The sequence below is a fragment of the Diceros bicornis genome, chromosome 26 (genome assembly GCF_020826845.1).
Source record: "Diceros bicornis minor isolate mBicDic1 chromosome 26, mDicBic1.mat.cur, whole genome shotgun sequence".
NCBI classification, from domain to species: Eukaryota; Metazoa; Chordata; class Mammalia; order Perissodactyla; family Rhinocerotidae; genus Diceros; species Diceros bicornis.
Genome location: NC_080765.1, coordinates 1,651,334 through 1,667,114, shown reverse-complemented (window position 1 = coordinate 1,667,114; position 15,781 = coordinate 1,651,334). Strand labels below are relative to the sequence as shown.

At 45.8% G+C, this 15,781-nt stretch overlaps 1 protein-coding gene across 8 annotated transcripts in view; it reads left to right on the top strand.

The window, feature by feature from the left end:
• The window catches only part of GTF2I (general transcription factor IIi), a 117,171-nt gene extending 109,158 nt beyond the window's left edge, over positions 1 to 8,013 (top strand). For all 8 annotated transcript variants that reach the window (XM_058568942.1, XM_058568947.1, XM_058568944.1 and 5 more), the window contains 9 exons: positions 281 to 339; positions 732 to 812; positions 1,290 to 1,373; positions 1,724 to 1,907; positions 3,587 to 3,615; positions 5,242 to 5,283; positions 6,077 to 6,115; positions 6,613 to 6,688; positions 7,437 to 8,013. In XM_058568942.1, the coding sequence (XP_058424925.1) occupies positions 281 to 339; positions 732 to 812; positions 1,290 to 1,373; positions 1,724 to 1,907; positions 3,587 to 3,615; positions 5,242 to 5,283; positions 6,077 to 6,115; positions 6,613 to 6,671 (577 nt within the window). In that variant the 3' untranslated portion in view covers positions 6,672 to 6,688; positions 7,437 to 8,013. The remainder of the gene's footprint in view (positions 1 to 280; positions 340 to 731; positions 813 to 1,289; positions 1,374 to 1,723; positions 1,908 to 3,586; positions 3,616 to 5,241; positions 5,284 to 6,076; positions 6,116 to 6,612; positions 6,689 to 7,436) is intronic.
• Positions 8,014 to 15,781: the final 7,768 nt, after the last annotated feature.

Below are 15,781 nucleotides of genomic sequence, written 5' to 3'. Positions count from 1 at the left end.
TCTCAAGGCTAGCACTGAATCTTTCCAAGATCTGTTGAAACCACGGGCAGAAGCTGGTAAAGCTAGATAGGGCTGGGGTGGGTGTTACAATCACAGTTATCATTAGTCTTTTTCTATGTGTTCCTTTAGATAACCATGTTATTTCTGTTTTTCCATTACTTAGAATCGAACTCGAATGCATATTTACAGAAAGTTAACTGAGTTTTTAGATCTTTTGCTTTTTAATGTTTTACTATTGGATAATTAGCACACATGTTTTTTTCTCTTTTCTTGTTTTTAGGCCCGAGATGTTTGAGACAGCAATTAAGGAGAGCACCACCTCCTCTAAGAGCCCTCCAAGTAGGTGTCCTTGCTACAGAAAACATGCTGTCAGAAATTTATTTTGTAGCTATGGCTAAAACAGTTTTTTAAAGAACAGCTATTGAGATAAAACCAGGAAAGCTCATTGAAAATTGTGGCTGTGACTAGTTTACAATTTTTAGTTCTTTAATAGTTGAGAATCTGTATGTGACTGATGCTGTACTAAGCACCACGAGAAAGAGAAAAAAGTGAAAAGCAGTCTTTTCAGGAGGCTTAACGTCACAGAAGGATAAAACATTCCATGAAAATGAGCAAACCTTGAACAAAGTTGGGTTAAAGTACTGTCTTAAGTAGTCTGAATTATAAGCACGTTCTTAGAGAAGATTTAATTACATTTTGTATATGTTTTAATCTTAAGTTTCTGTTTTAAGGAAAAATAAATTCATCGCCCAGTGTTAATACTACTGCATCAGGTGTTGAAGATCTTAACATCATTCAAGTGACAATTCCAGGTATGATTTCTCTGCCTTTATCCTGGTTGGCGGGGGCTCTCATTTTCATGACACATGATTTGGGTTTGCTCTGGTTGTCCCAGGGTGTCGAGTGCACTGCATAGGGCTGCAGTCCCCTCTGCAGCGCCACAGGGATTGTGAACCAGTACCCCACCTTGTCAGTTTGTGTCTAAACAGCTCTGGGCAGTTATTGGACTTGGTGTGAGCTGAAATCTGTTGGCCACACGGATGCCTAGTGTATTGTTTAAAAATATCTGTATAAAACAGCAAGTAAAGCTCTTTATAACACGAATAAAGTTGTAGAATTTTCAATTTGATATTACTGTTAAATCATTTGGTTAAATTATTTCATTCTTCTTTAGTTTAAAATACTTAAATATTCTGAAAACATAAAACGAGTTGCACAGAGCACGCAAAAATTTACTTGAAATTAGAATTGCATTATTAAATTATGAATTTTCTATTTAACTTTTTTAGATGATGATAATGAAAGACTGTCAAAAGTTGAAAAGGCTAGACAGCTAAGAGAACAAGTTAATGACCTCTTCAGTCGAAAATTTGGTAAGTTTTGCATTTGCATAGTGCAGCTTGCAATAAGGAAATTTTGTTTCAATAAGATTTTAACAGATTGTGCTCACATAGTTGTAATCTTCCTATATAAAAGAAAATAAAGTTAAAAAAGAAGTATTTTGGTTTTACTAAAGTTCTTTAATAAGGAAACATTAAATGTGTCATACTGTTGATCATGGTCAACATCAAAGTGAATAAAATTGAATGTAAGGTTGTTTGAAGTGTACAAAGACCTTAGTTAACAGTGAAGACGTCCTAAAATAAATGTTGGTCATGTGCTTTTTAACGCTTCCTAAGGTGGAGGGTTAATCTATGCTTTTATGCTGTTTGTCTCATTATAGGTGAAGCTATTGGTATGGGTTTCCCTGTGAAAGTTCCCTACAGGAAAATCACAATTAACCCTGGCTGTGTGGTGGTCGATGGCATGCCTCCTGGAGTGTCCTTCAAAGCCCCCAGTTACCTGGAAATCAGCTCCATGAGAAGGATCTTAGATTCTGCTGAGTTCATTAAATTCACAGTCATTAGGTAAGTGCGGGAGTTCCCCGCTTGGTCATAAGAATGACTCTGGAGATCATGAGGCTGTCACCTTCTAAAAGGCACTCGTATGTAGTAACAGAATCAAGTTTACCATATGATGAAATGAACGAATAAAAGTGTCCCCCCATATCTCCTGTTTCGCTTTCCGAGGTTTTAGTTACCTGTGGTCAACCACCATCTGAAAATATTAAATGGGAGATTCCAGAAATAAACCATTCATAAGTTTTAAATTGCATGCCGTTCTGAGTAGTGTGATGAAATCTTGTGCCCTTCTGCCTCATCCCGCCCAGGACATGAATCATCCCTTTATCCATCGGATAGTAGCCATCTGAGTTGTCAGATCAATGGTCGAGGTATCACAGTGCTGGTGTTAAGTCACCTTTATTTTACTAATAACAGCCCCAAAGCACAAGAGTAGTGATGCTGGTAATTTGGATACGCTAAAGAGAAGTTATTGTTGTGAATCTCTTCCTGTGCCTAACTTATAAATTAAGCCTATTGTAGGTATGTATGTATAGGAAAAAGCATAGGGTTTGGTACTATCCTTGGTTTCAGGCATCCACTGGGGGTCTTGGAACATATCCCCCACAGAAAAGGGGGGACCACTGTACTTTTGTTATTGTACTATTAGATTCTCTTCTCCCTGAGATGACTTTTAATTCTCCAGATTTTAAGGCAGAGGTTAGCAAACCATGGCCTGTGGACCAAATCCAGCCTGCCACCTGTTTTTATGAAGTCTTGTTAAAACACAGCCACATCCATTTGTTTACATATTATCTATGGCTGATTTCATGTTACAGTGGTAAAAGTGAGTAGATGGGACAGAAACAGTATAATCTGCAAAGCCTAAAATACTTATTATCTGGCCGTGTACAGAAAAATTTTGCCAGCCCCTGTCTTAGGCATCGTCATGGGCTTCACACCAGACAGGGATTTGATCCCGTGTCAGCCAAGTCACTACTGTTGCCTTGTCGGCACAGTGAGATTGTAACTGCTCCCTGTGAGAGCATCAGCTCCTCACCCAGAGTAGCAGTGATGAGTATACCTGCCCTCTAACAGCATCAGGAGAACTACATTCGTCCGTGTGTGCTCGTCACAATAAGTGTTCAGCAAGTTTCCTCTTTTCCATCCACCTCAGCAGAAGTCTCAAGATGTCTTCATCTTCCCTTCCAATTCCCAGAAACTTAGCTATCTCTAAATCTACCCAATGGGTTAACTGTCAGGTTCCCACTAAGTATAAATCACTGAGGACTGGCTCTCAGAAATAGCTAATGTATTACCCTCCCAAGCTTTTTTTCATCATTCATCTTTTCCCAATACTTTTTCCCTAAAATTCCTGTGTTTTTTGTCTCAACTCCGTTTCGTTGCCCCAAGGGTCTGGGGAAAAACTGTCTTCCATTAGACCAATTCACTAAAATTACTCTGTTCCCTTTTCTTTGTTCTTATTTTTTGTTTTCCCACCATCTTTAGTGTAACTTTTTCTAATAATGTTCCATATTAGTTATTCATGTATCTATGTTATCTCTCTATAGATAAAAAAGTATAAGATTAAAAAGTAGTGGATAACATAAATGACATGAATTAAATATTAGTTGAATAAACTGAATATACATGTAAATTCTTGTAGAGTAAAAATGAACTGTTACACAATTTGTTTCTCTCTTTAGACCATTTCCAGGACTTGTGATTAATAACCGTGAGTATTTTCTTGAGGCTTTTCTGGTTTTTTCTTTTCTGGGATGTGACAGGTTGTGTGTGGGTGGGTGTGTGTACACACAGGCTCACTTATTTCACAGAGTGTAATATTTCACTTCACTTACTGCAGTTACCATGCAAAGTCATTGTTTTAGCCTCAGTGTAAAGCACCAGGCACTTTATAGATGTAAAATTGGGTGAGTTTAACTTCTTTTTATCTCTGTTTACGCATGCATAAAATGGTAATGATGTTAGTACCCATTTTGGGAATTTTAGAGCATTTCAAGTGACTCATTATATATCAAGCATCTAAAACAGCGATCAGCAAGTTCCTACCTGTGTTTATAAATAAAGTTTTATTAGAACACCACCAGGCCTATTTGCTTATGGTAGAGTTGAGAAGTTGGAACAGAGACTGTGTCACCTGCAAAGCCTGAAATATTTATGAACTAGCTTTTTATGAAAAGGTTTGTTGACCTCCTAACCTAAAACAATGCCTGGCCTATAGTATGTGCTCAATAAATAACAATCTATATTTGTTATTATTACTACTATTATTACTTTGACTGTTATTATGTAATGATTTCTGTGCTGGATATAAGTGGGTCTTTTACTGTGATTTAGCTCGCTTCTGTTCATATTTAAGCATAGTGTCTGGCACACGTTGGGCTCTCAGATATTGTTGCGGGAACAAATGTAAGTGTTCCTCCAGTTCCCTGATGTTCTTATCATTCTAAATAGTGTTTTTAGCAAAACTTAATTGTGCTAGTATGTTATGCATTGTTCTATTCACTTTATTATTAAAACTTTTCAGAAGCGGGAATTATCCTTTTCTAACACCATTAGCATTTCATTCCTTTTTCCAGTTGGCATTATTATTCTAACTCTGGAAAATCCATCCCCTATCAGTTTGTTCACTGGGAAAGTGTAACCTCTTGGATTTCATGTCCAGGAGTTTTCAGTGGCTGTCGAGCAGCAGAGCCTGTGAGCTGCTGGTTTGCCTCTATGACCTGAGAAGTCATAGGGTTGTCACCCTGCACCCTACCCTTCACAGTTTGGACCTTGCTCTTTGTGTCATGGATTTGGTTACTCTCTTCTGCTTGCAACTTTTCAGTTTCACTGTATCATAAAATTTATTCATTTGCTTGTACCCCTAAACCATGAGCTCTTTTTTTTAATAGATTCTGAATCATCTTTGTGACATTTAGCTTTTTGTGACATTTAGCTTTAATCACACCAAGGAACTTTGTTATTTAAGGAAATCCCATGATAATTTTTTTCTTTGAGTATTTTTTTATTAATCCCAATTGCTCTGTCTCCTGTGTAATTTTTAGTTTCAAGGAACATTGTATTTTACGCCTCCCTGCCCCCTACTTTATGTTTAAAATGTTTGATTTTGTTCTCATCCTTGTGCAGTGGTCTGTAATAGAATTTTATGGTAATTATTGTGAACCAGTTATTTTGATAGGATGTACCAGAAGTCTTAATGTTTGTTTCTCTCTTGTCATAAGGAAAATAGTGCCTGTTTGGCATAGTTGGAGCATCATAACAGAGAACATATGTAAAACTGCTTTTCAAATGTAGCAGCATGTCATGAAATTATTACTTGAATCTGCTTTATTTTCAGAGTTGGTTGATCAGAGTGAGTCAGAAGGTCCAGTGATACAAGGTAAGTTAAGCAGGGTAAAACACAGAAATATTCCTATTTTTTCAGCACAAGCTATCACACGAAGTTGTGTGGCCTCAACATGCTTACGTTCGCCTAACTTTAAGGAGAATCAGTCACACACATGCGCACTCACGCTTAGACTTTGTTTCTTTGACCCCTGTGTTTGAGAGCCTGTAGAAGCTCAAACTGTAGGTCCTAATTGAGAGCCGTGGACACGTGCCATCTGATCCCACTGTCCCAGGTCAGGGATAAGGCCAGGAACCCTAAGACCGATGGTGTAGAATGTAATTTTTGAGTGAGAAGATCGTCTCTTTAACTTTTTACTCTTTATGCGATTTGTTTCTAATGGTTGCTGTATGCCAAATTGTGTTGGGTGGAAATGCGTGTATTGTGGTTTTCAAAATTCCTTAGAAACAAGTGTTTTGGCCTCCTACTGTGATTCATTGAAAGTAATGAAAGGCTTTTATTGAAAAGGAGCTCGCAGAAGGAAGGGGGAGAAGACATGGAGAAGGAACTTCTTCCTTCCGTGTTAGAGCTCTATCAATGAAGACTCTTACTTAAGACTTTGGTTGTGTAAGCTAACGACACATTTCAGAAAAGTAGATTTTTGAAAGTCTAGTTGAGTTGCTGTGTTTTTAATCCCAAGAATCTGTGGCTGTTGTTTCATCCTAGACTTGTGCTCTGTGGACAGTGTCTGGAGAGCTTTCTCCCCTCATCCTCCCTCTAGGCTTTTTAAATAATTGAAAACAACTTTGAACAATGTTAAAGTAAATCTTAATGTGTTTCTCTTCAGAATCAGCTGAGCCAAGCCAGTTGGAAGTTCCTGCAGAAGGTAAAGAGGCTAGTCTGGTTGTCAAAAACGGAAGTTCCTTAAGACTTTTGTTAGAGCAAAAGATTAAGTGTGTTTTTAAAGCTGTTCAACTAGAAAACTAGAACTGTGTGGTGGTTTTGTTCTTTTGTTTCTGGGTGAATTAGATTTGTAGTTTATGCCCAGAAACATTGTGTTCAGAGATGACCATGTGTTCTTTTGCTCCATTTTCCCCAGATGACTCTTAATGAATTCTGAAACAGTTGGATGACTACTATCTAACCTAGATAGTGCAGGTCCTTTAAACACATAAGTTATGTTTGTTACTTTGAAAACATAAGTAACAAAATCTAGAACTTATTGCTAGAGAAATATTGTTGTCTCTGAAAATGTTATCGTTAGTATCTTGTAATTCCTATTAAATCATTTTATAGTAAGTTGTTTGGAAACAGTGGATTTATAATGGAGCAGATTTGCATTAATAGTGCAGTTAATCAGTTCCTTTCTGTTTTTCATGATAGAAATAAAGGAGACTGATGGAAACTCGCAGATCAAACAAGAACCAGACCCTACGTGGTAGACCTCTCCCCTCCGAGGGTAAAGCATCTCTGTGTCTGGGGTGCCACGTGGTATCCGGCTGAACCATCTGCGTACTCATAAGCTAACGTTTCCCCTGCTTCTGCCATAAATGAGGGCCCCGCCTTCAGGGCGTGTGAGGTCCAAGTGTAAGCCATACTGGATGGTTTGAGCCAGAAGATTCAAGCAGAGAGATTTTCCTTGCATCAATATATGTCTGTCAGTCAAAGATGTAAAAGCCCTTTTGCCTTAAAAGGAAAATGCTTTGTTTCTAATCTGTAGGGCAAACCTTTTCCTCACCATTGCGATTCACTGTGAGTCAGTATCACTAGACCAGCTTCTTCCCTCATGGTGATAGTGTAGCAGAGTCTGGCCGAGCTGCACAACCCATCGTGCATCTTGCATAATTAAGTTACAAGCCTGATCCTCTTATTCCAAACTTCTTAAATGTGGCCACATTCCTAACAGGAGGGCCAGGGCAGCTCTAGACCATGAGTCAGCAGAACCTGGTGCTCACGCGGTGTTGACCCCACGCAGGCTGGGCCGCTGAACGTCTGCGTGACAGCTCTTGGGGGCAGCTCGATCGCAGTCAGCTCTGATCTGTACCTGACAGAGTGTTTTTTTAGTGACTTTTTTTTGTCATGCAATTTGCCATATACTGTCAATTCATGGATTTAAGTGCTAATTAAGTTGTGATATTTGTGAATGTTAAGTTCCTATAATGAGATTAACCTGTTTTCTTGCTTGTTTGTTTTCTCTCCTATTTTAGCTTAAAATATCAGTGGGTGAGAAGAGCTTTTCGGACCTGTTACTGCCCCAAGCTGTGTAATATACTTGTATAACAGAAATACCTTCTATACAAACCTTTTTTTCTACTTTTAGATAGAAATGTCTACTTTTTCAGCAGTTCTGTGAATTGAATTAAAGAGCAGAGTGACTGTAGATTTGGAATGGCTGGTTTGCTTTGGAATGTATTATAAGGAGTTTACAGCAGTGCTGGGAAAATGACAGGGAAAATGACAGGGATGACTCTGATCAGATTTTTTACATATTCAGCAGAGCCTTCAGCTATGGTGTTTATTTTCGAATCAAGTGAAGATATCTCCTACTGGAACATCTCAGCTTCTCCAGTGAAGAAAACACCTGTGATAGTTCACTTCTTTAGTTTTTCTATTTGAAAAATCATTTAAATGATCCTTTTGTTCACGGCTCTCCTTAATGACTGAGTGAACAGTTAGTATCTGTATATTTGACTAAACCTTTTCCTAAACTATCTATCATTGTTCATATGTTTTTTATCATAATTAAAAAACATCCATCTGGATCCCCTGACATCCAGTGAGAGATCAGTATCTCAGCGTGTGGCTTATAGGTGGAGCACGGAGAACCTCTTCCACATTTACATTTCCTCCGAATAAAACGCATGGTGTGCCAGAAGTGTAAGGTCAGGTCTGAGTGTGTGGGCAAACTCAGTGACACTGCAGCTTCACCATCATGTCACCTGTCGTGCTGTGGATTGCTTTGGAACACTGTTCCGGCTTGGATCAGACTCGAGGGGTTTTCATTGCCTTCATTATTTTATAATACTACTTGTGACATCGAGGCTCCAGTGTGGGGAGTGATGGGTCAGTAGGCTAATTATGCGCCCTCTGATATTCTACACCATTTGTAGGAGAATCTTACATGTGTTGAGATTTCACAAACAAAGTAAGAGTTGTAAAATACCAGCTATATGAAAAGCTAGAGTATGTGATGGCATAGAGTTTTCATTAGCTTTATCACAATATTCACAATGGAGAATTATATTACATGGTAGCAGAAATAGGCATTTTTATGTGTTGCTTATATTTTACCTCAAATTAAATTGTAGATATAGGGTAATAAATAAAATCCATCCATGCCTTTCACACACTAATTCCTTTCTTTCTCAGGTGTTTTCATGATTATGTCTGGGGAAACTTGTGGGTGGTTCGGTGGCAGGTGGAATGCAGAATGAGGGTTAGGCTGGCACTGTGCAGAAGCTGAGTTCCTCGTAAGGACACCATCGTTTGTGGTGCTTCTGAGATCGCTGAGCATCTTGCCCGATCTGGGGTTGAGCCCCAACTTTCTTGGACAGGCCAACTGTGTGCAGCTTCAGTATGATTGGGAGGTCAGACTCCCTCCCCAGAAAGAGCACATGCACTCGCTCCCCCCACGGAAGAATCACACGCTGCCTCCAGATCGCGTTTGTGCCCTCAGCAGAGCCCTCTGCCTCTCCTTTACCCTACAAGTGTGTGCTCAGGGAAAACGAAATGAGTTTGTTAGTAACCTACCAACCGATGTTAGGAGGAGATGGCTGCTAGGATAGAATATCGTGGTTCCTCCCAAGTGTTCTTAAACAGCGTGCACAGCCACACTGCCCTCGCCCACACTTCCCATCCCAGCTGCTGGCGAGTCGTATCCATCCAAAGGCTGCTTTTCAAAGGAGTTAAGCGTTTTTTAACAAAAATTAAAAGTCTGTGCTCTCACAGACTTAACCAAGGAGCTCTGTTTTCCTGTCCAGTGTGAGTGTGTATATGCAGTATAACAATTCTGTATAGGTGCATACACATGTGTTTTGTTTTCATATATGCTGTTACCCTTTTTTTTAAATGTTTTCTCATCTGCCAAGTAGATCAGTTTCTGTACTCTGGACAGTGCACAGAACCAGTGCTCCATCCTCCACATGATAACTTTTTAAGTTTCAGGAAGGCTGTTCTATCTCATTCTGCCTCTCCTCTAAACCAAACAGGCTTAGTTCCTTCAGGAAATTTTGAACACTATGCAGGAGGTGCTGTGGTTGTCTGTCCTCTACTGGAAGAATGTGGAGGTGAAATAAGTCATTCTTTTTTTTCTTTGTGAGGAAGATAAGCCCTGAGCTAACATCTGTCAATCCTCCTCTTTTTTTTTTTTGCTGAGGAAGACTGGCCCTGGGTTAACATCTGTGCCCATCTTCCTCTATTTTATATGGCATGCCGCCACAGCATGGCTTGACAAGCGGTGCGTTGGTGCGTGCCCAGGATCCAAACCCGGGCTGTCGCAGCGGAGCGTGCGCACTTAACTGCTACGCCAGCAGGCTGGCCCCTGAGTCGTTCTTCTTAACTCAGTCATCTCCTGGAGCTTTTAACATGTCTCCCTCAGTCTCTGCTTCCCACAGTCGGGTATCTCTTAGGAAGGCTTCCCTCAGGACGGCACTGTTTCCTGGCAAGGTGACTGCCTGCCACCTGCAGTGGCAACATCATCCCTGGTGTCAGCGCTGTGGATGGCAGCGTTGGCTGGGTTGCTGAATCAGAGCCCGCGACCAGCCTGTAAGATGAAGCCGTCAGCTGTCTGTGTTAATGGATAGGCAGTGCATTCATAAATGAGACCAGTGATAAGTAGCAGGACTCGCTGAGGGGTGGGGTTGGTGGGGGGCAGTTAAATTTGCCCACCAAGATCTTGATTAGATCAGTAAGGACCGGACTGAAAAACAAAATACAGTTCCGGTGGGTCTTGTCAGTAATTCTCGCTTGCTTGGTGTTTCTGAAACAATGTCTTGATTCCATAATAGTTGAAGGTGAAATATCGTTTTACCAGAGAATGTAGTAGAGTGACTAGGAACACAGGCTTTGTGACCAAATCCAAGCTCCACTTCTGGACAGCTGTTATCTAAATTTCCATCAGAAAAACAGTAAAATCAAAGAAATGTCTACACCCCAGGACTGTACGAATTAAATCCTGTCACCGGAGTTGGGCTAAGTGCTAACCCCCATTCCAAGCTGTGGCCCCTCACTGGTGGGGAAGCAAAGCGTTGTTCCCGGAGTGGCACCTGCCCTTAGGCCGCAGTGCTGGTGCTGAAGCTGGAAGTGCGCCTTCACCTGCTGCTTGCCCAGCCCGCTTGGACCAGCTGCTCGGCGCACGGAAGCCGAGCCTGTCCAGCAGTTAGCTGGAGAGGCCAGGAGAGGCTTTATCTTCTCCCTGGTCCGAATCGTCCACGATCTGTGAAAGGAGGTGAGGTGTGGCTGCTGCGCCCCTGTGTGGTGCTGGCGTCGCTCCGGGGCTTCAGGGCTGAGGAAGTCAAGGCAGAATCAGGTAGCTGCCCCGGTCTTGTTTTGAACCTTAGGGCAGGACGAGCCCAGGTCTGTAGCCCTCTGCTCCCACGGTGGTGGCGTCTCCAGCAGGTGGCGAGTCCCCTTTTGAAGTGCATTGGTTACTCGGAGCATCCTTCCCACCTTCATTTCTGCCCCCTACCCGCCCGGAACCGAAAGGTCCGTGGAGAGGAAGATGGAGTGACCTGGCCTTTCCAGTCCCACCTAGCAGCCCAGGGACCCATCGATGTCAATTCCCGGGCCTCGCTGGTGGGCTTAACTGCTAGTGGGCGCGTAGTTGTCACCCGCTGCTGCGCATCTCGGAGCTGTGCTGTCCAGTGCTCGCCTCCCTAAATGGAAGCCACAGTTTCTGGACCTGCAAGCATTTGGAGGATGTTTTCTCCCTGGGCTGCCTCGGTTTCCCTGTGATGGGAAGACGGGACAGGACGTGAGGAATCGAGGTGACCTGCAGGCTGCTCTCTGGCGTGCAGCAGCTCTTCCTGTGCTGCTCAGACCTGGGAGTCCAGTGGGATGAGCACCCGTGTGGCTGCTTCCCCGTGTTATTGGGCCTCTGCTCTTCAGGTTCCTCTGCTCCAGTGTGTGATAGGGGTAATGAGCTTTCTGTCCTTTGCTTCATGGTCACCAGCCTTGGCTCACAGAGCACATTTGAAAGCAGCTGCTTGTAGAAATTGTGCCCCTAGAGGTCTGGGGACCTATTGACAAAGAACAATGGGTGGACCTAGCCTAGCTGCTCCAGAGGGCTTCCCGTACCCCAAGGAACCGGGGTAAGAAAGCACGTGTGGATCGATTGGCTCATGTTCTTCCCCAGCTACCCTGCTCTGGTCCGCAGTGTCTTGTGTGTCACCTTCCCTCCCTTCCTGCCCCACCTCACCCCCCAACCACACGTACCTGTGGTTTTACTTTGAGGAAGTGTCAGGAGAGTTAGCACCGAGAGTAAGCTGTGATGCAACGCCCATTGGTACAGATGTTTCCTGCCGGAGTTCACTTCTCATAAGCAAGAGTAGGTAAGTGGTTGACTGGCATTTTGTAGCGTCAACTTCGTGCAGGGTCTGAAGGCTGTTCATTTGAAGCCTACAATGCCTCAAGTTCTATAAAGCACTGATGACCCTGATCGAAGACCATGCCCTTAGCAGTGCCTGAGAGGACCTGGTGAGGGCATCCCCACTCATTTCAGTACAAACAGTTGGGTAGACCCAACCAGAGGCAGCAAAAGAGCAGAAGGCCCACCTTCCAGAAACAAAAAATGTCACAGGCTGGAAGAAGATCCAGATAAATCCTGAAAGGATCTATTGAATTCACACTGCAGTTTAGACTAAAATTATCTCTCCGTTATAGTGGCCAATCTAGATCCTCTAGGAAGAATCCTTGGTGAGAGAGCAAGTGCAGGTTCCCAGAAAGGCAGGGTTGGAGCAGGCAGCCTGTGGGGTGTGGTCACCGCCGCAGCAAGTGTGGGCGTCCGCTGGCCTTCAGGAGGAGCACTTCAGTCCCGAGGTGGCAGCATCATCGGTCCTGGTGCTTGATGCAGGACAGTGTGACAGCTGCCTCACACCTTTGTAAACCCCGTCTGCGGGTGGCTGCCCCTCATCCAGACCTGTGTGTCCATGGTCCCGTATCCCCCTGGACGTGGCAGAGGTAGAGCCCTTGGCAAGTCCCAGGCTGACTTCCCTGTAGTCTGTCTCGACTGGAGAGACGTGGAAATGGCAGCCCAGCCCTGGTAACTGATCTGGAGGCATTCTTGTTACTGGAATTCGCTTCAAGCTCAAATAAAGTGCACAACCCCCTTGCAGCGGCAGCTTGCTGCTGGCTTTAGCCTTGCTGGCTGGTTGATGAGCTTTAACGAACTTTCACTGCGTGACACATCCGGGCCAGTCAGCGAGGAAGCGGCGCTCCCGGGCCAGGACGGGCCGGGCCTCGGGCTTCCCTAGCAGCCCGCACAGGAGGAGCCGGGGCTCCCAGCTTTGTAGTGGGGCTGGCTTGCAGAGTCCCCGGTCCTCAGATGGGTGTTTGCCTGGGGCCTCCTCGGTGTCAGCAGCTCTGCCAGACGCTGCAGGGCGCTGGAGACAGCCCCAGCCCTGCACCCAGGACTCAGGCTGGAGTCCATGGCCTCGCTTGCTGTCCTCAGCAGGACCTGTCTGGGAAAGCCTCTGTCCCACCCCCAGAGCCCCTGCCCTCGACTACAGCTCACCCAGCTCTAGACCACGGGGTGCACTTCACTGTCCCACTCAGCTCTCAGGCAACAGCCCCAACAGTGGACATGAGCCTGTCCCTCTGTTCGAGCCTTGCACAGGTTGTCCCAGCCTGGAGTGCCTGCTCTCGTTCCTGTGACATCTTACTCAAAGCCCTGCATAAACAGCGAGAAGCCGCCCTGCCTCTTGGCCTCCCTCACCTGTGTGCCCCAGTGCACCTCAGGTACAGCCCTGTGCACAGTGACACCTAGTGATAGCCAGCGTTTGCCAAGCTAAGCGCCTGGCCCTCACTTAATCCTCACAGGAGCCCCTGAAACGGGCACAGTTGTTGGTGCCTTTTTGCAGGTGAGACACCTGAGGCTCAGGGAGCTGGAACGCACTTACCAAGGGCAGGCAACCAGCAACGGAGTCCGAGTTCAAAGCAGGCCTGTGTGAGTCGGCCTCCAGGCCACTGTGCCCACACCCTGCAGTCTGTGTACATGGCCTCCTGCAGTCCCCTGAATGTCTGGGCTGGGGGCCGCACTCTGGAGTCCCTAGTCCAAGGGCTGGACAGCATTGTCATCAGGCCCAAGGGAGGAGGAGTTCCCAGGAGGTGGGATTCCCAGGGTGTGACTCAGGTGTGTCCTTGGCCGTCTACCCAGTGCAGACACCTGGTTCCCTTCTGGGGAGGCCTCAAGGTCCATCCCCAACCCAGCCAGAACCCATTTCTGGTCTGATTTGCTGAGGAAAGAAGACTCGGGGTCCCTTGGGAAGCAGAGGGATTGTGAGTGGCTTGCATTTCTGCACAGAGACACCTGCTTGCCGTTAGAGCCTCGGCCCCACACAGCCAGTGTCACCGCCAAGTGGCCTGTCTGATTCCCATCTAGCAGTGGCTCAGGGGCCCCATCCTGCACCCCCTCTAGGCGCCAGGCAAGAACTGGCCCTGTGGGCTGGCCCAGGAGGCCTTCATCATAGGGCCTGGCATCGGGGTCCAAGCTGTTCTCGCTCAAGAAAGGGCAGCAGGAGGGCTTTAAGTGAGACTTGGGGAAGAACTGTGTCATTTGTTCCAATCCTGGGAAGCCCTAGATTCCCTCTCCTGACAGAAGATCCTGGTAGGCTTGCCTGGCCTCAGGCTCTGATGCCAAATCCCTCTCCACACAGCCTGCCTCCGTGGCCCAGGCTTGGGGATTTCCTCTTTGAGGAACTGGCCAGCCCATCCCGTCTGGGGAAGGCCTGAGAGTGGAGAAGGTGGCATCTGAGGTAGAGGCCAAGATTCTCGGGCCAGACTGGGAAGCCCTGCCTCTCCGGCAGTCTGGCCTGATTTGAGAAGATGCCTTTTTTGGGGGTGTTCATGCAGGCTGCCTCCTCCCTGGTGAAGTACCAATCATCACTCATTCATTCACATATTGTTCAAGGGCGAGGCAGGGGAGCTCAGTGGTTACGAGCGTGGGCCAGAGGTCCAGACTGCGTGGGTTCAAATCCCAGCTTTCTGCTTACCAGCTGTGGCAACCTATTTAATCTCTCTGTGCCTCAGTTTCCCCATCTACAAAGAGTGGGGAATAATAGTGCCTACCTGAGAGCCTCGTTGTGAGAATAAGTTGTAGTCACAGACAGCCTGACCCAGGCTGAGTCCTTCCTGTTAGCACTCAAGGGAAGTGGGGGATTCTGGGGGCACTGGTATTGTTCTAATGCCCAGGTGACGGTTAATTAGATATCTACTTTATAATAATTACAGTTTTATAATAATTAAACTACATTTTTCTACAGTTTTCTTTCTTTTTTTTTTTTTTTTGAGGAAGATCAGCCCTTTGCTAACGTCTGCCAATCCTCCTCTTTTAGCTGAGGAAGACTGGCCCTGGGCTAACATCCGTGCCCATCTTCCTCCACTTTATATGGGACGCCGCCACAGCGTGGCCTGACAAGCTGTGCGTTGGTGCGCGCCCGGGGTCGGAACCAGCGAACTCTGGGCCAGCGGAGCTCGCGCACTTAACCGCTTGCGCCACCGGGCAGGCCCCTACAGTTTTCTATATATTTCACAACAAAAACTTTTTACAAGTCTTTAAGTTTGTGACTCCCCACCCCCCCAAATTCTTTTATCATTATTCATTACTTCCTTGCTTCATTTTCACTCATTCCTTTGTTTTAATCATTTGGTCACCAGCCTGCTTCACCCATGCATTAACGTCGGTCAGTCCCGCCCCACCCTGACACAGGCTGTGAGCCGGCCACAGCGTCCTGGCCACTTCATGCTCTGGCCGCTGCCTCTCTGCCAGGTGCCACGTGAGGAGCCAGGCGAGGTCTGGGGAGACCCAGAAGGAAGTGGGAAGGGAGCAGCTGATGGCTTGGGCCGCTGGGTCGTGGCTAAGTCTGCAGGACAGGGCAGCCTGGCCAGGCAGTGACGCAAGAGCGGAAAGACCGCTGGGCGGAAGGGAAGGAAGCGCTGCGGGCCGCGGCCCTGGTGTCCAGGAGGAGGTCCTGCTTGCGGCAAGCCCTGCCCCTCACCACGCCCAGGGGAGCGCTGGCACCTCAAGGCAGCAGCGTATGGGACAGGGAAGACCAGAGACAAGCCGAGTCCGTCAGGGAGGGGGCGTTGAGTGAATAATTCAAGGAGAGCGCTCAGCAGTGAGCCAAGTGCCCTGTGCTGCCTGGGCCACCCTCCCGTCCTAGAGTTAAGCGAGGGTGGCTATCCATCATATTATCCACTCAATCTATTCTTGGCTTCCAACTTTTTATTGCAGCAAAACACACCCACAGAAATGGGCCGTGCACAAATCTACGTGCCTGGGGCTGGGTTAATTTTTAGAAAGTGAGCCCACTTGTGGAACCAGCATCTAGCAAAGAAA